General features: G+C 45.6%; 1 protein-coding gene across 3 annotated transcripts; it reads left to right on the forward strand.

The window, feature by feature from the left end:
- Nucleotides 1-16,048: 16,048 nt before the first annotated feature.
- LOC123147414 (lipid droplet phospholipase 1) lies at nt 16,049-23,944 on the forward strand. 3 transcript variants are annotated; one of them, XR_006473183.1, is made up of 12 exons: nt 16,049-16,495; nt 16,583-16,636; nt 17,418-17,485; nt 19,065-19,135; nt 19,295-19,510; nt 20,859-21,022; nt 21,161-21,216; nt 21,321-21,373; nt 21,503-21,620; nt 22,915-22,972; nt 23,348-23,445; nt 23,530-23,944. XR_006473183.1 is itself a non-coding variant. In XM_044566659.1 (11 exons), the coding sequence occupies exons 1-11, from the start codon at nt 16,347-16,349 to the stop codon at nt 23,596-23,598; spliced, it is 1,116 nt and encodes a 371-aa protein (XP_044422594.1). In that variant the 5' UTR covers nt 16,064-16,346; the 3' UTR covers nt 23,599-23,944. The 3 variants fall into 3 exon arrangements, 2 of the variants coding, with proteins under 2 accessions (XP_044422594.1, XP_044422596.1); XM_044566659.1 differs by lacking the exon at nt 22,915-22,972 and having other exon boundaries at nt 16,064-16,495; XM_044566661.1 differs by lacking the exons at nt 16,583-16,636; nt 22,915-22,972 and having other exon boundaries at nt 16,070-16,495.
- Nucleotides 23,945-24,187: the final 243 nt, after the last annotated feature.

Genomic DNA, 24,187 nt, shown 5'->3' on the forward strand with positions numbered 1-24,187 from the left:
CATCCTATAACCTCTGATAATTCTTTGTGGAATCAATTCATCTTTATCATTAGGAACAACAGTAATACCTCCCTTCTTAGGGACACAATGGACAGGACTTACCCACTCACTATCAGCAACGGGATAGATTATACCTACCTCCAGAAGCTTTAGTATTTGTTTTCTTACCACTTCTTTCATCTTAGGATTCAGACGTCGTTGAGGATCATGAACTGGTTTGGCATCTGCTTCCAAATTTATTTTATGTTGACATAGAGTGGGACTAATGCCCTTAAGATCATCAAGAGTATATCCAATAGCAGCACGGTGCTTCTTCAGAGTTTTCAATAATCTTTCTTCTTCATGCTCTGAAAGCTTAGCACTAATAATAACATGATATATCTTATTTTCATCAAGATAAGCATATTTAAGATTATCAGGCAAAGGTTTGAGCTCAAACACGGGATCACCCTTGGGTGGAGGAGGATCCCCTAAAATTTCAACAGGCAAATTATGATGCAGAATAGGTTCCTGTTTAAAGAATACTTCATCTATTTCCCTTCTTTCATTCATGAACATATCATTTTCATGGTCTAGTAAATAGTGTTCTAAAGGATCACTAGGAGGTACGGCAATAGAAGCAAGACCAATAATTTCATCCTTACTAGGTAATTCTTCCTCACGATGTTGTTTACTAAATTTAGAGAAATTAAACTCATGAACCATATCATCCAAGCCAACAGTAACAACATTCTTTTTGCAATCTATGGTAGCATTGACGGTATTTAAGAAAGGTCTACCATTATAGTGGGACAAAAGCTATCTTGCGGAGAAGTAAGAGCAAGAAAATCAGCAGGATATTTAGTTTTCCCACACAAGACTTCAACATCTCTAACAATTCCAATTGGTGAAATAGTATCTCTATTGGCAAGTTTAATTGTGACATCAATACCTTCTAACTCAGCAGGTGCAATTTCATTCTTAATTTCTTCATATAAAGTATGCGGTATAACACTAGCACTTGCACCCATATCACATAAGCCATGATAACAATGATCACTTATTTTAACAGAAATAACAGGCACGCCTACCACAGGTCTATGTTTATCTTTATCACAAGGTTTAGCAATTCTAGCAGTTTCACCTTCGAACTGAATAATATGCCCATCAATATTATCAGACAAGAGATCTTTAACAATAGCAATATTAGGTTCTATTTTAACTTTCTCAGGAGGTGTATAAGTTCTAATATTGCTTTTACGAACAACAGTTGAAGCTTTAGCATGATCCTTTATTCTAACAGGGAAAGGTGGTTTCTCAATATAAGAAGTAGGAACAATAGGATCATTATAAGTGACAGTCTTTTCTTCAACTTTAATAGGTGCAGCTACTTTTACTTCTATGGGAGGATAATATTTAAACCACTTCTCCTTAGGGAGATCAACATAAGTAGCAAAAGATTCACAGAAAGAAGCTACTATCTCAGAGTCAAGTCCATATTTAGTGCTAAACTTACGGAAAATATCGGTGTCCATAAAAGATTTAACACAATTAAACTTAGGTGTCATACCTGACTCCTTACCTTCGTCGAGGTCCCAATCTTCAGAGTTGCGTTTAATTCTATCCAATAAATTCCATCTGAATTCAATAGTCTACATCATAAAAGAGCCAGCACAAGAAGTATCAAGCATGGTGCGATTGTTATCAGAAAGCCAAGCATAAAAACTTTGCATAATTATTTCTCTCGGGAGCTCATGATTGGGGCATGAATATAACATTGATTTAAGCCTCCCCCAAGCTTGAGCGATGCTTTCTCCTTCGCGAGGCCAGAAATTATATATATAATTGTGATCACGATGAACAAGATGCATAGGGTAATACTTTTGATGAAATTCCAACTTCAATCTTTTATAGTCCCATGATCTAATATCATCACATAGCCTATACCATATCAATGCGTCTCCCTTCAAAGATAAAGGGAAGACCTTCTTCTTAGCAACATCATCGGGTATACCTGCAATCTTAAATAATCCACAAACTTCATCCACATATATTAAGTGCTCATCAGGATGCTTTGTTCCATCTCCTGTAAAAGGATTAGCTAGCAGTTTTTCTATTATACCTGAAGGATACTCATAAGGGATTTCATTTTCAATAGGTTCAGTAGGTTGAGGAGCAACTCTTTGCTCTACTGGTCGGGGTGAAGATACCCCGAACAAGCCCCTCAGAGAATTACTTTCCATAGTAACAAGTGACAGTAAATTTCAGCACACTATATAAATTTTTCTTTACCAAATTCCACCTACCAAAAGCGCCACACTCCCCAGCAACGGTGCCAGAAAAGAGTCTTGATGACCCACAAGTATAGGGGATCTATTGTAGTCCTTTCGATAAGTAAGAGTATCGAACCCAACGAGGAGCAGAAGGAAATGATAAGCGGTTTTCAGCAAGGTATTCTCTGTAAGTACTGAAATAAGTGGTAACAGATAGTTTTGTGACGGGATAAATTGTAACGAGCAACAAGTAACAAAAGTAATTAAAGTGCAGCAAGGTGGCCCAATCCTTTTGTGGCAAAGGACAAGCCGGAACAAACTCTTATAATAGGAAAAGCGCTCCTGAGGACACATGGGAATATCGTCAAGCTAGTTTTCATCATGTTCATATGGTTCACGTTCGATACTTTGATAATTTGATATGTGGGTGGACCGGTGCTTGGGTGTTCTTCTTACTTGAACAAGCATCCCACTTATGATTAACCTCTATTGCAAGCATCCGCAACTACAACAAAAGTATTAAGGTAAACCTAACCATAGCATGAAACATATGGATCCAAATCAGCCCCTTACGAAGCAACGCATAAACTAGGGTTTAAGATTTTGTCACTCTAGCAACCCATCATCTACTTATTACTTCTCAATGCCTTCCTCTAGGCCCAAATAATGGCGAAGTGTTATGTAGTCGACGTTCACATAACACCACTAGAGGCTAGACAACATACATCTTATCAAAATATCAAACGAATACCGAATTCACATGATTACTCATAGCAAGACTTCTCCCTTGTCCTCAGGAACGAACGTAATTACTCACAAAGCATATTCATGTTCATAATCAGAGGGGTAATAATATGCATATAGGATCTGAACATATGATCTTCCACCAATTAAACCAACTAGCATCAACTACAAGGAGTAATCAACACTACTAGCAACCTACTAGCACCAATCCCGGACTTTGAAACAAGAATTGGATACAAGAGATGAACTAGGGTTTGGAGATGAGATGGTGCTGGTGAAGATGTTGATGAAGATTGCCCTCTCCCTATGAGAGGAGCATTGGTGATGACGGTTGTGATGATTTCCCCCTCCCGGAGGGAAGTATCCCCGGCAGAACAGCTCTGCCAGAGCTCTAGATTGGATCCGCCAAGGTTCCGCCTCGTAGCGGCGGAGTCTCGTCCCGAAAAGTTCCTTCTTATTTTTTTCTCATCGAAAGACCTCATATAGGAGAAGATGGATGTCGAAGAGCCACCAGGGGGCCCACGAGGTAGGGGGCGCGCCCTAGGGGGTGCCCCCACCCTCGTGAGGAGGGTGTGGGCCCCCTGGCCTTCATCTTTGGCGAGGATTTTTCTTTATTTATTTTAAGATGTTCCATGGAGTTTCAAGACTTTTGGAGTTGCGCAGAATAGGTCTCTAATATTTGCTCCTTTTCTAGCCCAGAATTCCAGTTGCCGGCATTCTCCCTCCTTGTTGTGATATAAAGTATTGTGATATAGTCATAAGTATTGTGATATAAAGTGAAATAACAGTCCATAATGCGATAAATATCGATATAAAAGCATGATGCAAAATGGACGTATCACATGTCATCTTGCACACCCATGGCAACTACCTCGGTGAATGATCAGAGGAGCGGTGGTGGATCTGGGGTGTGAGAGAGACGATGCCAAGGGAATCAACCCCCGCATATCTTCTTTGAAGGCAGGAAAACCCGGCGAGGGGTCACTGTAGCCCTTTACACACCCACATGAATTTATAGCCCGCGACAATAGAGCAGGCTGAAAACGACGCTGGGTCGGGATTGAACCAGCTCACTAGCGGCCATCAGATTGTTGGGGTTGTACTAACCACGTCCGAGCTGGTGGGCCTCTATAGCCCAGGTGCCACCCACCAGGCAGCTTTTGTGGCCCAGGTGCCATACCATGCCCAAACCCAACGAGCTCCCCCTCCCCCCGAGCCCATGAGAGCAGACTCAAGAACCCTAGGCGGGAGAGACGCCACCGCCGCCCATGGCGCACCGCCACTGTCCCACGAGCCGGCGAATCACCAGCCACAGACAACTTCGTCAGAGATCCCGACTAGCACTCTCCAAGCTGCATGACGACACCTGACGATCTTGCTCTACCATGACGCACCCTGCCCATGGAACTTGAGCGATCAGGGCTCCAAACATGCCCCGTCGTCGAATGCAAATCCCTGTTGCCCGGCGCGAAGCCCCCCCCCCCCCGATGCAGCCGCTCCGCCATGACCCGCGGTGTGCACGACGAAGTCTCCCACAGTGCATCTGACGCCCACCATGCTCACCATCGGAGAAGACGCACCCTCGACTCCCTCATCCCCCAAATTCGATCCCTCACCCTCCAGAGCCCATAGGCGGTTCCTCACTGTCGCGAACACATGACAGTAGCCCTCATAGTTTGCTTCCTGTTGAGTATTATGTTTAGTTTGGAAATACGAGATAGACTAGGATATGTTCCGGCTTGTCTTGTACTCTAAGTTGACCGTGTACTCCTATATATATGCCCACGAGGCTCAAGCAATAATACAACAATTCCACCAATCTCCTCTCTCTCTCTCTCCCTTCTAACATGGTATCAGCCTAACCAATCCAAACCCTAGATGCCACCCACCGCTTCCGTCCTATGCGCCCCTGGGGCGGGCGGCCGCCAGGGGTTGCGTTGCCCGTACCTAGGGTTCATCCACCGATCGTGTTGACCGGCTCCCCTAGAGAGTCGTTTTTCCGATCTCTTGATCCAGATTTTTCTCTCTTGTCAGTCATCTTGATCGATGTTTCTTTTTGGTTTTCCGATCTAAGATCGGTTTGAGTCGCTCGCAGCCGTTCATCATCTACAACGCGTGTCTGCTCCACCGACGTATTCATCAGCCACCAAGATCGACCGCATCACAACGTCTAAGTCTTTGCATTGGGCATTGCATTAGGTGTGGGCGTGCGGCTGCCGCTCGCACCGTCCGTAGGCCCATCAATCCGCCCCGCGAGGCCACTCACGTGGCTGCGTGTGCGTGGGCTACTCGGCCACGCGCTTTGATCCATCGGTGCCCTCATGTGGCCCAAGGCACTTAAGCATCCCGTGCGTGTCTGGCTGTTCGCACGTCCTTGCATCTCATGGAGTGTTATGCTTGCATGCATGCACGATGTCCGGTGCAGTTTCCTGTGCAATTCGTGACGCTTCTGCCAGTCCGGCCCGTGACTTGTTGATCTCGTCCACCGCGTCTCTGGTCTGATCAGCCGGCTGCGCGTCGGTTTGCAGGTCTCATGAATATCATCTTCGAGTACACCGCGTCCTTCACCGATCGAGCAACAGGCTGCCACTACGTTGCTTTGTCGGGCCGCAGCGCTGCCGCTCCGTGGTTCTTCTTCCGGCTGCACTGACCCGCGTCACCTTTGTGTCGCCCCTTCGGGCAATAGTGTTGTGGCCCGCGGTCCAACGCCACCCCAAGGTCGTTTGCTCAAGGTCGTCCCCATGGCTGCATCGACCCTCACGCCGCCGTTGTGTCGCCCCGTCGGGCTGTCGTGAGCATGGCACACGGTCCACGCAGCTGTTGTGACACCGTTCCCACGGTTGCACCGACCAGGGTTCCGTCGCTGCGCCGCCCCTTTGGGTCGTCGTGCCGCAGCCTGCTGTCGCCCCGAGGTCTTGATGCGGAGCATCCCAAGATCATCCCCATGGACGCACCCACACCTCCAATGGCACCACTTGGACCAATGACACGAGCTCGAGCCAAAGCTATCGCAGATAAGGTGAACTCACTCCTCCCCAAACTTCCAATTTATATGCATGAGACATGGCTACTACCTAAGTCCGAGGTGTTGTGCATGATTAGGTACCAAGAGGGTCCTCCCGAAGATGCGCATGAAGATGTACAAGTCCCCAAGTCCACGGATGAGGAGAACCAACGGAAGGAGCCAAGAGCATCTCCCAGGCCCCGGACATCCGGCCCCTGGAGCGCCTTCCTCTATAGAAACCCAGCCGCAGAAGGGTACAGGCCCCGGACATCCGGCCCCGGCAGCCTGGACATCCGGCCCTCCCGAGCGCCCGGACATCCGGCCACCGGCCCGGAAATCCGGCCCCTCCGAACCCGAGAGCAACAAATGCCACCGCTCCAGCCCGGACATCCGGCCCCCCAGCCCGGACATCCGGCGTCGCCTGAACGCCCGGACATCCGGCCCGATGCCCGGACGTCCAGCCTCCCTGTCTACGAACAGTAAAGGGCCGAGGCCCGTGTATCCCCTTCTTCCCCTAGACTATATATACTCTTTCCCGTACAACTTTCTAGCGTTAGCGTTGGTTTAGCTCATACTTAGAGATAGAGCTTCGCTCATCCACATCGGATCTACTCCTCGTGAGAGACAGTGGCCTCTTCGGAGAAGATCCCTTTGGATTCAAGACCTCCTTTCGGAGAAGAACTTCAAGACCTCCTCACGAAGAAGACCGGCTACCCTTTTATCGTCCTTAGTTGTCCGTAGATTCGTGTATCGTTCTATGTATCCGAGGATCTAGCACATGTGTGACTTGATCTTGTTAGTTTGAGTGTTCCTCTTGTGTTTCCCCTTGTGTTTCCCCCCATTTTCCCTCGTTTCCCTCTCTGTGTTCCTCGTGTTCTTCGCGGGATCCGCTCCTTTCGTGAAAGATCGGGCGATTAGGGTTCTACTCTACATCATCTTGGTATCTAGAGCCACGTTGATCACGATTTCGGAGCCTCCCCGTCGTTTTTCTAGCCTTGTTTTGTTGTTTTTCGCCCTAATTCGAAAATTCCCCACCAAAATAGCCCCAAATTTTTTTTGTGATTTGTTGGTGTGTTGAGATTTTGTTGGTTTGGATCCATGGATTTGCTTTGTTTTGAGTGGATCTAGCTTCCCATCCTTTTCCCCCCAATTTCCATCCACCAATTCCTCTGAATTTCGCCCGGATTTAACCTCCCCACGCGGTGTTCATCCCTTTCGTCCCCGGATTCAGAGCCCGGACATCCGGCCCATAGAGCCCGGACATCCGGCCTTCCACCCGGACATCCGGCCCCTGGCAGCCACATATCCATCCACCGCCCCAATTTCCACCAAATTTTGTTCCGATGTCCACCATATGCCATATACACTTCCGCATACCTCCACCACTTCCGCATAACCCAACCATTTTTGGACCATTTCACTCTCTGACACATTTGCTACTTCGAGGTTTGAGAATTTGAGTTGCGGCACCGTATCCTTTTGTGTTTTGGCTATCTAGGTACGGTTCGACATCGACATCACCGCCGCTCATCTTCACCACGAACACGTCATCAACAACGACCACCTCGACTATGACTTGGTATTTGTGCCGCCATTTTGACACCATACCGGAAGCAAGACCGGTAACCTCATCTTGGTATTGGACATATCATTCTTTCCATTACATTGATAGCCATCATAGCCTTACTCCTTTGCGTCGCTTACCCATCGAGACTAGCCATTGAGTATTGCCGGCAACGAGACTTGTGCACATTAGTGATCATACTTCCCATAGCATACATACATCATTGTTGCATATCTTGGTATCATCTCTTGTGTCACAAAGTTGTCATCGCATACTCATTTGCTATCTTGGTTCGTCAAGCATTGCATGAGAAAAGAGCTCAAACATCAAAGAGCCAAACAAGCTTTTAAGCAAAGATAAAGGATAAGCAAAGAGCTTTTAAGCAAGAACCATAGCATCTTTCAACATTAAGATTGTCATACTCGATCATCTTGGATCATAGCATAGCAACACCTTGCATAGAACATATTTGGGATAGAAGTCGTTACATTTTTGCTAAGTAGGTTGTGCACAAGTTCTTGTATCCGCCTATTGTGCAATCATGCTAGCGTCTCTCTAGTGTTGTGCAATAAGAGCATTTTTGTGGATTCCACATTTTGGCTCACCCTTGGTTGCACAACCCCACTTATCTTTTTACGTGTGTGTTTCTGTGTACCTTATATGCTTGGTCTACTTGTTACATTGCATCTTGCGAATCTTTTCCAGCATTATTGAAGCTCACTTACAATTGCATCAAATTCTGTGCCACCATCCTAACCAAACTCCACCAAAAGCTTTTACTTGTGTAGGTGTGAGAAACCGACAAGAACTCGTACCAATTGTGCTATTTCCTTGTCCTACATTGGAGTGATCCTCGATCCACTTTCAACTTCGGTCAAGGTACATTTGGTACTCGTTCTTCTATTTCTACCACTCACATTTGTCTTGGAATGATGGATAGGCCAAGTACTTCTACCAACCCACTCTTAATGGAGCAAGACGACGACATGAACTCCTTCGTCACCAAGAGTCACCTCTTTGGTGCACAACGTGCTTTGCATCAAGAGCAACAAGCTATGAGTGAACGCATCGACAACCTTGCCGCCGACTTGCGACTTTCTGAGTAACGTACAAGGGACTACTTCGACCACAAGCTCGACGATCACAAGCAAGAGAATGACGCAAGGATGGACGAAATTCGTGCTTTGTTGCTCAACCGCTCATCTTCCACTTCAAGAAGGAGCCGTTCAAGCCGCCACTCCGACTTCGCCCTCTCCGGCTCAAGTACACCGACATCGAACTCTCTTCGTCGAGCCGCACGCATCGACCGTCAAGCAAGCCTCAATACCCTACGAGTACTGACTCTCAAGAGCGCCGACAACGTCAAACTCAAGAGGCCTTTGCGCTAGCACGAGAACGGCAACGACAACTCCAAGATGAAGAGGAAGAGTGAGCACGTCTACACCAAAATGCCCAAGATGCCGAGGCACAACGTCAAGAACAACAACTCTGTGACGCTCAAGCACTTGCGGTGCAACAAGCTCTACGCGATTCAAGTCGAGCCGTTGCCGACCAAAGCCGACAAGCCCATGAACAAGAGGAAGCACATCGCGAAGAAATTCAAGAACAAAGATTTCATGCTCGTGTGCATCGTCAAGTTCCTCTTCGAGCTCGCGAAGATCCTCCACAAGCTCGCCAACACCATCAAGTTCATCGAGAGCATGAAGACAATGGAAATCCTCCACGACAAGAGCAACATGAGGATAACAACCCTCCGCGCCAAGAGCATCACGAGTTGAACAATCATCTACAACAAGGGTGTCATCATCCCCGACCCCAACACAATGAAGAGCAACGCTACGACAAGCTCAAGTTCACCATGCCCAAGTTCAACGGAAGCAACGATCCCGAAGAATACTTTTCATGGGCATTAAAGGTTAACAAGATCTTCCGTTTGCACAATTTTGACGAAGAGAAGAAGATCGCAATGGCATCCCTTGAGTTCCAAGATTATGTCCTCATTTGGTGGGAACAGATCATAGAGCGCCAAGAGGCAAGAGGTGAACCACCCATCACTACTTGGGCGCAAATGAAGGATGTCATGAGAGCACGCTTCGTTCCTACCTACTACAACCGCGACCTCTTCAAGAAACTCCAACAACTCAAGCAAGGAACAAAGAGCGTTGAAGAATACTACAAGGAGATGGAGATTGCAATGATAAGAGCCAATGTCACATAAGATGATGAGCAAACAATGGCACGTTTCTTGAACGGACTCAATCACCCTATCAAGAAGATCGCCGACTTCCAACCATACTCAAATCTCATCGAGCTAGTGCACCAAGCTACCAAAGCGAAACGCCAAGTGCAAGATGATTTCAAGTATGCAAGTTCTCATCCAAGTCCTACGGCTTCTCCAATAACCAAGCTTCAACGACTCCAACACCGACTACAAGACCTTCTACTTCCAACATCGACAAGTCGACTTCCAAGAAAGCTTCGTCAACTACAAGCCATCCTCCTACGAGCAACTTCAAGCCGAGAGCTTCATCATCATCAACCCCAACCGATGAGACCGTCAAGACGAGTTCCTTCAAGTGTTTCACTTGCGAAGGCCGAGGCCACAAGTCCTACGAGTGCACCAACAAGCGAACCATGGTATTCAACGACGATGGCACTTATGACTCCATGAGCGAAGGCGAAATGGAAGCCCTCGAGCAAGTCGCCATGCACCGCCAAGTGAACAATGAAGAAGAACAAGTCTTTTGTGATGAAGACTCAAGTCCCGCACTTGTTGTCTCCAAAGTCTTGACTCTCCAACATCACCAAGAAGAATACCAACGATGCCCCATATTCCACACCAAGGCCGGCATCAATGGCCGATCCGTCAAGGTCATCATCGATGGAGGGAGTTGTCATAATCTCGCAAGTGAAGAACTTTGCTCCAAGCTCCAATTGCCCAAGACGAAGCATCCACATCCATACAAAGTGCAATGGCTTAGTGACTCCGGCACTATCCAAGTCGGGCACCAAGTACAAGCTCCTTCAAGATCGGCGCCTACGAAGACACCTTGGAGTGCGACGTCGTTCCAATGACCGTTTGTCATCTTCTCCTTGGACGGCCATGGCAATTCGATAGAGGAGTCGTACACAACGGCCGAACGAACCACTACATCTTCAAGATGAAGGGCAAGGAGTACGTCCCCCGTCCAATGTCGCCAAGTCAAGGGATCGCCGACAAGCAACCCACCCATCATGGAGATCATAGTGAGAGAGCGAGCCACCAAAACGAGAGTGAGCGCCACAAGCCAAAATTGAGTGCCTCCATGATGAGCGAAAACAAGAACCTAGTTCTATTTGCCACCAAACGTGAGATGAGAGAAGTGTGTGAGAACCCATCTAGTGTCCTACACTACGTCCTCGTGTGCAAGGACAATGCATCACAAACTAACACTTCTCACACTCTTCCTCTAGTGGTGTCTTCTCTTTTGCAGGAATTTCAAGATGTTTTTCCCGATGACCTACCTCCGGGTCTACCTCCTCTACGAGGCATTGAGCACCGAATCGACCTCATCCCCGGAGCACCTCTTCCGAACAAACCTCCATACCGTGTCAACCCCGACGAAACAAAAGAAATACAAAGGCAAGTAAAGCATCTCATAGACCATGGACATGTGCGTGAAAGTTTGAGCCCTTGTGTCGTTCCGGTCATTCTTGTGCCAAAACATGATGGTAGTTTTCGCATGTGCTCCGATTGTAGACATATCAATGCTATCACCGTTCGCTATAGGTATCCCATTCCACGCCTAGATGGTATGCTTGATGAGCTTAGCGGTGCCACTATATTTTCCAAAATTGATCTTAAGAGTGGTTACTACCAAATCCGCATACAAGAGGGTGATGAATGGAAAACCGCCTTCAAAACCAAGTTTGGTTTGTATGAGTGGTTAATCATGCCTATGGGTCTCTCGAAAGCACCAGGCACTTTTATGCGCCTTATGAATCATGTCTTTCGCCCTTACATTGGTATATTTGTTGTGGTCTACTTTGATGACATTCTTGTGTTTAGCAAATCTATCAAAGAGCATGTCACCCATGTCCGCACCGTTTTGCAAACTCTTAGAAAAGAGCGCCTCTATGCTAATATGGAGAAATGCCTTTTTGGTGTTGATAAGCTCATTTTCTTGGGTTTTGTTGTTTCTTCTAAGGGTGTTCATGTTGATGAGTCCAAGATTAATGCTATTAAGACTTGGCCGCAACCAACCAACTTGCATCTAGTGCGTAGTTTTCTTGGCCTTGCGGGTTTTTATCGTCGCTTTGTGAAGGATTTTAGCACCATTGCTTCGCCTTTGCATGCTTTGAGCAAGAAGAATGCGCCTTTTGTTTGGGGACCATCCCAAGATATCGCATTCAATGAGCTCAAGAATTTGCTTAGTCATGCTCCCGTGCTTGCTTTACCCAACTTCGATAAGCCTTTTGAAATTCATTGCGATGCTAGTGGTAATGGCATAGGAGGTGTGTTAATGCAAGAGAATCACCCCATAGCTTACTTTAGTGAGAAACTTTCCGGAGCGCAACTCAATTATCCCATCTATGACAAAGAGCTATATGCTTTAGTCCGCATTTTGCGTGAATGGGAACATTACCTTCGTCCCCATGAGTTTATCATTCATACCGATCATGAGACTCTCAAGTATCTTAAGGGACAAACGAAGTTGAACAAGCGTCATGCTAAATGGAGTGAATTTATTGAGTCTTTTCCCTATGTCATCAAGTACATCAAGGGTAAAGAAAACATAGTAGCGGATGCTCTTTCTCGCATATGCATGCTTGTCACGCAACTTGAGTTAGATGTCATTGGCTTCGAGCATATCAAAGACTTGTATGAGCATGATTTAACTTTTGCTACTCCCTATGCCAAGTGTTTGTCGAATACATCTTGGGAACGCTATTACATTAAAGACGGCTATCTTATGAGAGCTAACAAACTTTGCATCCCCGAGTAGTCTCTTCGTTTGTTGCTTTTGCAAGAATCGCATAGAGGAGGCTTAATGGGACACTTCGGACGCGACAAGACGTTCGCCACGCTCTCGAAGAGCTACTTTTGGCCAAAGATGTTTTGGGACGTCAATCGTTTCACCAACCGGTGTTCTACATGTCGCAAAGCTAAGTCCAAAGCTCAATCTCATGGTCTCTATATGCCTTTACCAATTCCATACCAACCATGGGAAGACATTAGCATGGACTTTGTACTTGGTTTGCCTAGAACTCAAAATGGGAAAGATTCCATATTTGTCGTTGTGGACCGTTTCTCAAAAATGGCACATTTTATTCCTTGCCACAAGATAGATGATGCTTCACATGTTGCTAATCTCTTTTCTAGGGAAATTTTGCGTCTCCATGGTGTGCCAAAAACCATCATCTCGGACCTCGATGTCAAGTTCCTTAGATACTTTTAGAAGACCCTATACGCCAAGCTCGGAATCAAGCTACTCTTCTCCACGGTGTACCATCCTCAAACCGACGGCCAAACTGAGGTGACAAACCGCACACTCTCCGCTCTACTTCGAGTACTCATCAAGAAGAACATCAAGGAGTGGGAGGAGTGTCTACCCATCGCCGAGTACGCCTACAACCGAGCAAGACACTCAACAACCGGCAAGTCCCCTTTCGAGGTCGTCTACGGATTCAATCCTTTGTCACCATTGGATATTCTATCTCTACCACTCCATGCGCGAATCAATTTGGACGCAAGTGCAAGAGCGACCCATATCAAGAAGGTGCATGAAGATACAAGAAACACCATCGAGCGCCAAGTACAATGCCTTGCGACCAAGCTCAACGTCAACAAGCACCCTATGATATTCAACATTGGAGACCTCGTGTGGCTACACCTTCGCAAGGACCATTTTCCCCAAGAACGCAAGTCCAAATTTCGACCACGCGCGGATGGACCATTCAAGGTGCTTGCACGCTACAACAACAACGCTTACAAGATCGACATTCCTCGTGAAAAGTACTCCGTGAGCGACATCTTCAACATCAAAGATCTCTCGCCCTACCATGGTGATGAAGATTTCGATCCGAGGACGGATCTTCCCCAAGGGAGGGGAGATGATGCGGAGCATCCCAAGATCATCCCCATGGACGCACCCACACCTCCAACGGCACCACTTGGACCAATGACATGAGCTCGAGCCAAAGCTATCGAAGATAAGGTGAACTCACTCCTCTCCGAACTTCCACTTTATATACATGAGACATGGCTATTACCTAAGTCCGAGGTGTTGTGCATGATTAGGTACCAAGAGGGTCCTCCCGAAGATGCGCATGAAGATGTACAAGTCCCCAAGTCCACGGATGAGGAGAACCAACGGAAGGAGCCAAGAGCATCTCCCAGGCCCCGGACATCCGGCCAAGGCCCCGGACATCCGGCCCCTGGAGCGCCTTCCTCTACAGCAACCCAGCCGCAGAAGGCTACAGGCCCCGGACATCCGGCCCCGGCAGCCCGGACATCCGGCCCCTCCCGAGCGCCCGAACATCCGGCCACCGGCCCGGAAATCCGGCCCCTCCGAACCCGAGAGCAACAAATGTCACCGCTCCAGCCCGGACATCCGGCCCCCCTAGCCCGGACATCCGGCGTCGCCTGAACGCCCGGACATCCAGCCCGACGCCCGGACGTCCGGCCTCCCTGTCTACGCACGGTAAAGGGGCGAGGCCCGTGTATCCCCTTCTTCCCCTAGACTATATATACTATTTCCCGTACAACTTTCTAGGGTTAGCATTGGTTTAGCTCATACTTAGAGATAGAGCTTCGCTCATCCATATCAGATCTACTCCTCGTGAGAGACCGCAGCCTCTTCGGAGAAGATCCCTTTGGATTCAAGACCTCCTTTCGGAGAAGAACTTCAAGACCTCCTCACGGAGAAGACCGGCTACCCTTGTATCGTCCTTAGTTGTCCGTGGATTCGTGTATCGTTCTATGTATCCGAGGATCTAGCACATGTGTGACTTGTTCTTGTTAGTTTGAGTGTTCCTCTTGTGTTTCCCCTTGTGTTTTCCCCCGTTTTCCCTCGTTTCCCTCTTTGTGTTCCTCATCTTCTTCGTGGGATCCACTCCTTTCGTGAAAGATCGGGCGATTAGGGTTCTACCCTACATCAGGTCTTCCCGCCATCGCTCCGACCTGCCTGCTGCCGCTGTGTCGCCCCTTCGGGCCATAGCGCCGCGGCCCGCGGCCCACTCCGTCGTCACCGCGCGTCGACCTCCCATGGTATGCGCCGTGACGCCACCACCGGCGCGGGAATGCCACCGTCCGCGTCGGTCTTCGTCACGCCATCAGGTTCCTCGCCTACTTCGAGCACCGCCGCCATGCTCCTAACTTAGTCGCCGCCGCTCTTCTTTGGCCGCTGCCGCTGCTACCCCTGTAGCCGCCGCCCGTCCACCCCCTTCATCTTCGTCCAGCACCAGCCTGTCGCCAGTGTCGCTGTCATCTACTCCGACAACCGTGGGCGACATCGGCCCCGTGCCGATTGGTGCCGCAACCGTCGCAGAGTCCTTCTCTGCTGGCCTCTCTAACTTCTTCGACATGGCGTATAGCTCGTGTAGGTCCTCATCTATGCATGCCCGATGCCGGCAACACCGATGCGTGCCTTCATCCATGACGTGTCCCCAGGCCTGGAAAGCCTGGTCGGTGCTTCGTCAACTTCGTCTTCGTCTGTCTTTCGCATGCCCGGTGCTGGCAACACCGACGCGTGCCTTCGTCTACGGCGTGTCTCCGGGTTTGGCAAACCAGGCCGACGCCTCGTCAACACCACCCTCCTTCGGCGCACCACTACCTCGACACCACTGCGCCCATGACTAACTCGGCGCCTCCTTGCACCCGCGGCTTCACGACAATTTCCTCAACACCGGCCACCCCGACTCGACATCGACCACGGCATTCTTCGCAGGGCTACCTTCGACCATGGCTACACCACCCACGCTCTCGGCTACATTGACAAACGACATAAAGGGCTACCGCCTTGCTTGGACAACCTCATCGGGTTCCACTCCAACTACGACTTTCGCGATGCATCGACAGTTACGACTGGGGGACGGGGGGCGGCTTGCCTTCGGATTCTTCTCCAGTCTCACCGTCCGCGTCGCTACCGTTGTAACTGTGGGGGGATGTTGGGTATTATGTTTAGTTAGAAAATATTCCCTCCGTTCGGAAATACTTGTCATCAAAATGGATGAGATAGACTAGAATATGTTTCGGTTTGTCTTGTACTTCAAGTTGGCCATGTAGTACTCTTATATATATATATACCCACAATGCTCAAGCAATAATACAACGATTCCGCCAATTTCCTCTCTCTTCTTTCTAACACTTTTGGTTTGCGGAAAACAAACGACCGAACTGACCCATGCACCCATGTGTAATGGTGTTAGATGACAAACTGCGGCCGGACAGCAAGACCTGCCGGTGATTTTGAGGGATGCCCTGACGTGACCCTACCCACCGCAGTCTACGTAGTCGACATGCCCGATGCCCTCCGGGATCATGTGCCGACATCCATGGTGGATCGGAGGATGGTAGCGAGCGCGAGACCTGACAGGCACGTCGGTAAAATGGGCAGAGCTCACGGGCACGGGGATCCACAACCTCCACGCATCCCCCCCTCTCTTCCTCGTTCGCTTGCTGGGCCCCACTTCCCCTCCACGCGGTACGCGGACACGACGCTTCCGTCGCAACCCCCACACCTTTCCGTCCCGCCGGCCCATCGGCCGCCGCCTCCCTGCGCACCCAGCCGAGGAGACCGCCATGATGGCGGGCGCCTCAGGCTCAGTCGAAGAGGAGGGAGGACTGAGGGCGGAGGAGTCCCCGTCCGGCGGCGTCGACGTCTGGAGCGACGCCGTCTCCTCCCACGCCCCGGAACACCTCCTCGTCATGGTCCACGGCATCCTCGGCAGGTGCGTGCGCCGTCCCCCCCGCCCGCGTGTGTTTTGCGCCTAGTGTCGGCTCACGAATTTGATCCAACATCTCGCACTCGTAGCCAGGCTACAAATCTGTTTCGCCCGGCAGCAGAATGGACCAGTGGCAGAATGGAATCCGTAAGTAATGCGGGGCATTGCTTGTGCCATCGGGCATGCTAGAGTGGGTAAACATGGGATTCGGCGGAGTCAGTTGCGGCTCAACCGCTAGTTACTGCAAAACAAGAACTACTACTAGTTACTGCGATTTGTCAAACTGGATGGTCAAGCGTGTGGTGATGCCCTTTGAGTTGTATTGTTCAGTGCTTTTCGGTCAAATCAGAGAGTATGATACGGCATGTTCAGTAGAGTTTGTTTCAAGCACCTGATGATCTGTTTGGAATAGGACGGCCCCAAATTATCTTTGTTCCTGGAGGATTTTATGGACAACATGGTTTGTTACTGAATGAAGAAGCCCTATGCTCGATGATCTGCCAATAGAAAAGATCAGTATCCGCCCATTCAGCTCAGTCAATCAACCGCTGTTTGTTCGTTATGTTAGGCCCACACCTCTTGAAGTTACCGTTATCGTTTATTGGAATTGTTCTTTAACCCTTGGAACAGCCAAGCAAAAGCTACTCCCTCTGTAAAGAAATATAAGATCGTTTAGTGTCTAAATCATCTTATATTTCTTTACAGAGGGAGTACTAGGTTATAAATAAGATTGTTTGCATGCTCTGTTGAGACGAGGTCCAGTTCTTAATTACAGCTGATCGTTGATCTTTTCATTTCTCAAAAATGGCACCTAGATGTGCTTCTTTACAAGTGCTTGCCAAGTTTGTGTTTTCATTTCTGAACTGATAACCCCTTCTGCTCAAATCTTCTCTTATTGATCAGTTTGTTTATCTTTTCCTTTGAGCAGTACCAATGACTGGCAATACGCAGCCAACGAATTTGTAAAGCAGCTTCCTGATGATGTAATTGTGCATTGTAAGTTACTGGATTTTGTGCTTTAACCAACTACATTTGCTAATTTGCCTAATTTTCATGCTTTATTTTTTTTATTAATCATCCATGCCATTGTTTTGTTCTATAAATTAATTGATAATTATTAATGAAAATGTATGTCTGTTTGACAAAAAGTAAATAAGAAACCATTGGGCAGTTTGTTCATTATTTCTTTCACATACCTGAAACTCAAGTGAAACCGCCTCTTTTATATCAACGAGTATATCTCTATTTTTTCTTGACATGTCACTGTCGATGTTTAGTCATAGATCTGTCAGAGTTGTTCCATTCTGAACTATAGATAAGGATATTAGGATACTCACCCAGAAATGGTTTAACATAATGTCAGTTGGTAAGCTGTGTGGCGCGTGCACATGTGTGTATCTGGATATTAATTAGTAGTCAATCACAGGGATGTTCTTGACAAGGCTGCATTAAAAATGTATATTTCAAACTAAATATATCGCTATTAAACATGATATTTTTTTATAGGAGAACTAACACCAATGGTCTAGATAGAACTAATATTTTGGCATGTTTTTTTTCGACTGAATACTGTGAGGCAAAAGCCCCACAGTCTTTTATTAAAACCTCCAGCACAGTCTTACAAAAGAAAATATGTACAGAGCTAAAAGAAACTAAGCTAACTAACTACTCCCTCCGTTCCTAAATATTTGTCTTTCTAGAGATTTCAACAAGTGACTACATACGGAGCAAAATGAGTGAATCTACACTCTAAATATGTCTATATACATCCGTATGTGATAGTCCATTTGAAATCTCTAAAAAGACAAATATTTAGGAACGGAGGGAGTAGTTAGGAAATTACCTATATACATCAGTGATCAGTCTAATTACAACCAGCACCATAATCACCATGAGACACATCTATGGTTCTAGGGTAATGCTCTTATCCAGTGCAGCAGCAAGGGCTTTACAGATGGTTTCATTCTATGAGAATGCAATGTGATATCATGAATGAATTTTGCCTTCCATGCCCCAAAGGTTGGCCTGATGTGCCTAAATATTTTATCATTCCTTGTAGTCCAGATACTCCATGCAGCCAAAAATACAACCTCAAAGAAGAAGGGTTTATGAAACCCTCTTTTTGCAACCAAAATACATTCCCTGATGGACAAACCAGCATGCCACTGTATTTGCAAATAATTCCAGACCCTGGTACTGAAATTGCACTTAAAAAAGAGGTGATCTCTATGTTCATGTAGCTGCGCAGCACACATTGGACATAGGTTATCATCTTCCTCAGATCTCCAATGTCTTCTAAGGAGCATATCTCTTGTGTTGAGACGATCATTAAGCATTAACCATGCAAAGACCTTGATTTTCACGATGCATTTGCTCTGCCAGATCCATTTGCAAGGGTCATCATTGGGTAGTGATATTTTGGCATGTTTAAACTATAACGTTGTACCTGATGTACCATGATTGAAATGCAAACTTGGAACCCTTTCTGAATTTGTAACTTCGAGGGAAACATGGGTAGTCTATAAGTTTACTCATCGAGATTTTGTTATTTAGACTTGTTTGTTCAACTTTGCAGGCAGTGAGAAAAACATGAACACATTGACTCTAGACGGTGTCGATGTTATGGGAGAACGCTTAGCAGATGAGGTAATTGCCATATGCAACAGATGATTTGTACTTGAGGGGCTAAATTTATACAGGCTAGCTGATTCACCATACTGATTTTTTCTATTGAAAGGTTTCTGCGATTCAAAACACCATACTGATTTTTCTATTGAAACGTGCTATTGTTCTCTTCTTACTCAGGTTCTTGATGTAATTAGTCGAAAGCCAGAGCTCACCAAAATTTCTTTTCTTGCACACTCCGTTGGAGGCTTAGTAGCAAGATATGCAATTGCAAAACTTTATAGACATCCAAATAGCACATTTGACAGCAAAGCTGAAGGAACCATATGCGGGTTGGAAGCGGTGAACTTTATAACCGTAGCAACGCCTCACCTTGGTTCTCGAGGAAACAAGCAGGTACTTTGTTGACTGTTTCCCCCTTCTCCACCTTGACTTTCATGTGTTCAAATTTGTTTATTTGAAACAGTGCGGATGATACCTGTTTTGGAACTAATACATAGCCATTTGCTCATTTATGTTCCAGTATTCTTATGTCAAGTCTCATTTGTTTTTGCATGCCTCGTACAGTCATATACTCCATCCGTTCCAGTTTGCTAGCCCCTCTCGTTTTTTGAGTCTAATTTTGACCACCGATTTCATTTAACCAACAAAATATGAGATATGTGCCACAAGAAGTATATCATTGAATTCACATTCAAAAGAAGTTTCCAATGGTATACTTTTTGTGGTAATTTACTCATATTTTGTTAGTTAAATCCATGGCCAAAGTTATACTCAAACCGAAACAGAGGGAGTATTAAAGTTTTGGATACTTATAAGAGATGCTTGAGTACTACTCCCTCCATCCCATAATGTAAGACGTTTTTTGACACTACACTAGTGTCAAAAAACGTCCTATATTATGGGACGGAGGGAGTAGATGTTTACTGTTTGTTTTCATTTGCTTCAATGCATTTGATGCACATTAAATGGCTCCACAAGGGATACCCAATCTTCCAAGGTTTTGGAGGAAAAAAAAGAGAGAAGGAATTTAAACCTTTTCTTATAAGAAACTTACAAAACTGTTGCAATGCCTCTGAGCACTTGCCCCTCTAAGATCTAAAAATACTCCTCTCAAGACTACCTTGAGTACTTCTCGCAATAAATTGTTATCCTACACAGTTTTGTTTTCATTGGCTTAAAAGCGTTTGATATACATAGAAGGGCCCAACAATGACTGCCAATATTGTGAACCTGCACAGTTTTGTTTTCATTGGCTGTGATACACATAGAAGGGTCCCACAGGGACTGCCAATATCTTCTAGAATTGTGGAGGAAGAAAGAGATGTGTTTCTATTACAAGAAAGTTACAAACTGTTGTCATGCCTCTTGGCTCTTGCCTTCAGGAGATCTACAATAAAATCCTGCAGAGCTTCATTTTGAAACAGCCTCATGGATGAAACCCGCACTCAGGCAATAGTTGACACTTGACAGATGGAAATCACACTTTTTACTTGCTTGTATCACTGAATCATTTTGCTGACTTATATATCTATGATCTTGGAACGGTTTATTGGATAAACAAACCATTTTGTACAGTTGATTCGTGCTGACTTATGAATCTAGTGATATTATCAGACTCTAAACATACATTGCTTGTTTGCTTTTCTGCTCCAGATTATATGCATTCCTTTCTTCCATGAGCTTATTGGTAGAGAAACCATATATATTCTTTGTTTGATGTGGCGTTCTTCACTGTTATTAGGTTCCACTCCTCTTTGGATTCATTACGATTGAGAAGGTTGCTTCTCGTGTCATCCATTGGATATTTAGGAGAACTGGGAGACATCTTTTTCTTACTGATAGTGCTGAGGGAGAACCACCACTGTTGCAGCGTATGGTTGAAGATTATGGCGATCTTTACTTTATGTAAGGTTTATGTTGCCCTTCGGTTTCTTTTGGATCGCTTCCGATTATGTCTATTTCTCTTGCAAGTAATGTTTTGTTAATTCTGGCTTGTATGGTATGTGATAACTATACTAATTCTGGGTAACTAAACTTTTTTAGATCTGCTTTGCGAGCATTTAAACGACGAGTGGCATATGCTAATGCTGATTGCGATCGTATCCTAATTATTTGATATCTTTTTATGTAGTACTCACATTGTTCTTTTTCATCTAGGCTTTTTAGCTTTTACTTGTCAATTCTTTAAATTCATGACATTCAGACATTGTTGGCTGGAGAACATCATCTATTAGAAGAAACACCGAGCTGCCTAAGGTATTCTTTTTATTGATTTTGATTGTTCATGCCTTCTTTTCTGGACCATTATCTGAGAAGGACAACATGATTTTCTCATATCACAATTCTTATGTAAAAATATTCCTTCTGTTTCATCATGATTTGCAGTGGGAGGAATCTGTATGTGAGAAGTATCCTCACATTGTACATGAGGAATACTCTGAAGAAATCAGCGATGAGAAGTGTCAAGATTTGGCAGCAGATTGCGATTTTGACTTACTGGAAGGTTAGTTTGATTGTTACATGCAAAAAGTCTGTTTCTCTTCCTTTTTTGAATCTTTCACCAGTCTTAAGTCGGTGCTATCTCCCATTGATGCTTCATACTGAGTCGTTGTTCTAGCATGCTTAATCTTCCTTATGTAGATAATATTTGTAATGTTACATACTCCCTCCGTTCCTAAATATTTGTATTTCTAGAGATTTCAACAAGTGACTACATACGGAGTAAAATGAGTGAATCTACACTCTAAAATATGTCTACTACATACATCCGTATGTGGTAGTCCATTTGAAATCTCTAAAAAGATAAATACTCCCTCCGTTCCAGAATATAAGGTGTATTGGTTTTCGTGCAAGTCAACCATTTGAATATTTGACCAAGAGTATAGAATAAAATAACAATATCTACAATATCTAATATATAAAATATGAAACTACTTTTCATTATGGAATAGACAAAACAAATTTTGTATTGTGGATATTGATATATTTTTCTAAGAACTCGGTCAAACATGCACTCGTTTGACTTTTGAAAAAACAAATACACCTTATATAAAGAAACGGAGGGAGTATTTAGGAACGGAGGGAGTAGTTGATAATGAATCCAACATTTCCTAAATGAAGTACACTTGTTTAATCATAAAAAAGATGTTATTTTTACCAAGAACAATTTTGTGTGCCATTTTGGTCTTACGACTGGGCACTTGTTATTTTTGAATGGACCATTACCTGTGCAATGTTACCGAGTTATGCTGCTTCAATCCTCCTATCATATGATTAGGATATTCTACATATTATGAATACGTAGACAAAATGATTTGCAAGAATCTGCATAGTTCCACATGAAAATCTCACACTTTTGACAGCAGAGTTAGGTTCATGAATATTTCAGGGGCAGTTAGCCTTTGAAGTTTCAGACTTGAGCAGCACCTAACATAATTTGACAACTAGGAGATGGTAGTCTATTTGTTCTGTGTGTGGAACAGTTAACATAGCAAAGTCCACTGAAATTGTATTTCTGTTGAGGATTGTTTATAGACTTGTGAGGGCCACACAGCCATCATATGATTGATTTGCATTTGTTAGCACCTCTCCTGGACAGTGTAGTTTCAAATCGGTTCCTTTGTGGATACCTGCACTGCCAGTTCTTGGTTGACCAATTCATGTGATGCCGTACGCCTTTAGTAGTTTTGATCTTTTCCTGCGAGATATTGCCATATAACATCTTCAAAGTAGCCTGGATAGTGATATTCAAGTTCCTATAATATTTGAGCCGACCCAATGCCGTGTCCTTTTCTTAGGTATGTGTCCGTAAACCTGGTTTGTTGACTCTATAATGTGGAAGTTAAGACTTGGAAGGTTAGTCACAACTAATTGGCAAGCAAGTTATTTGTTCACAGTTCATTGTTGGTATTCAACAGTCAACATTCAACTTGATGACTGCAATCTTGGTGGGGCACTAGATAGATCGTTTTGTCTTATGTTCCTCGCAATGCTACCGCAAACAGTAGTTATTGACTTCTTCTGTATGGTAAGCAGTAGCATTGTTGGAAAATAGACAAAGTAGCATCATTAGTCATTGCCCATATTGTTCTGTATGAGTTCAATATTTGATCTATTTTTGAAGTCTATTTTTGAATCCGCACCAATATTTTGTCCTGAAAGATTGTGAAAATACTTTCCTTAAACTGACACCATCTTTTTTTCATTTCCCGTTATGCTATCATCATGTAGAAAAAATGGTGACAGGGCTGAGACGCGTTTCATGGGAAAAGGTAGATGTTAGCTTCCACACGAGCATGCGGAGTTTCGCAGCGCACAGCATTATCCAGGTGCCGTGCCGGCCTTCACTGACCCTTGCATTATGGAAAAAAAATCATGACCGAGTCATCCTTATTTTTGCTCTGTCGACGCAGGTCAAGTATGCGTTTATGAACGAAGGAGCGGACGTCATACAGCACATTATAGACCACTTCCAGCTCTGAGAATTTCCTTGGCAATGCCACTAGCAATGCAGTCTGAAGCTGCAGACCGAGGAGGCTGTCCTACCTCTACTTACACACATTAGTTCCAGACTCGAGACGAAAACCGCAGTCAGCCCACAGCCACAGGGGAGGCCCGGTAGTATCAAGTTAGTTCTAGATTGTTAATTTATTGCTTAACAGTGTGTAACAGTGCGTTGTAATGGCTGTATATAAGAGTAAGTGCCACGAATTACTCCGTGCCGTCCGTTACAAAGAAAGATCCCGTCGGAACGGAGAAAACAACATCATCCTTGTTGTACATGTATCGCTATTATGTGCCCTGTCACCAATCTCACATGTGACGCTATTTTTCGCCCTGTAGTACATGTACATCCTTGCTCGCGGTGGTACCAAAACTAATGGCGGCTGCTACAAATTGACGGGTTGATTTGTTACAAAATTAAGCTGCCTAGCCAGCCGTACGATCACAACAAAAGGAGTCGTCGTCTTCCTCCTATGTTCTACCATCCACCACGCGCATCATCCAGCATCTGTGCACGTTGGCGACCTCGCAGCATTCCAGGTGCTGCTCAAATGGCAACGCTGAGCG

The sequence above is a fragment of the Triticum aestivum genome, chromosome 7A (assembly GCF_018294505.1).
Source record: "Triticum aestivum cultivar Chinese Spring chromosome 7A, IWGSC CS RefSeq v2.1, whole genome shotgun sequence".
Lineage (NCBI taxonomy): Eukaryota > Viridiplantae > Streptophyta > Magnoliopsida > Poales > Poaceae > Triticum > Triticum aestivum.

Coding starts and splice junctions, on each gene's coding strand:
- LOC123147414 (XM_044566659.1), top strand. CDS start 16,347: ATGATGGCGGGCGCCTCAGGCTCAGTCGAAGAGGAGGGAGGACTGAGG. Junction 16,496..16,582: donor GTCCACGGCATCCTCGGCAG/GTGCGTGCGCCG, acceptor ACTCGTAGCCAG/GCTACAAATCTGTTTCGCCC. Junction 21,621..23,347: donor CGATTTTGACTTACTGGAAG/GTTAGTTTGATT, acceptor ATCATCATGTAG/AAAAAATGGTGACAGGGCTG.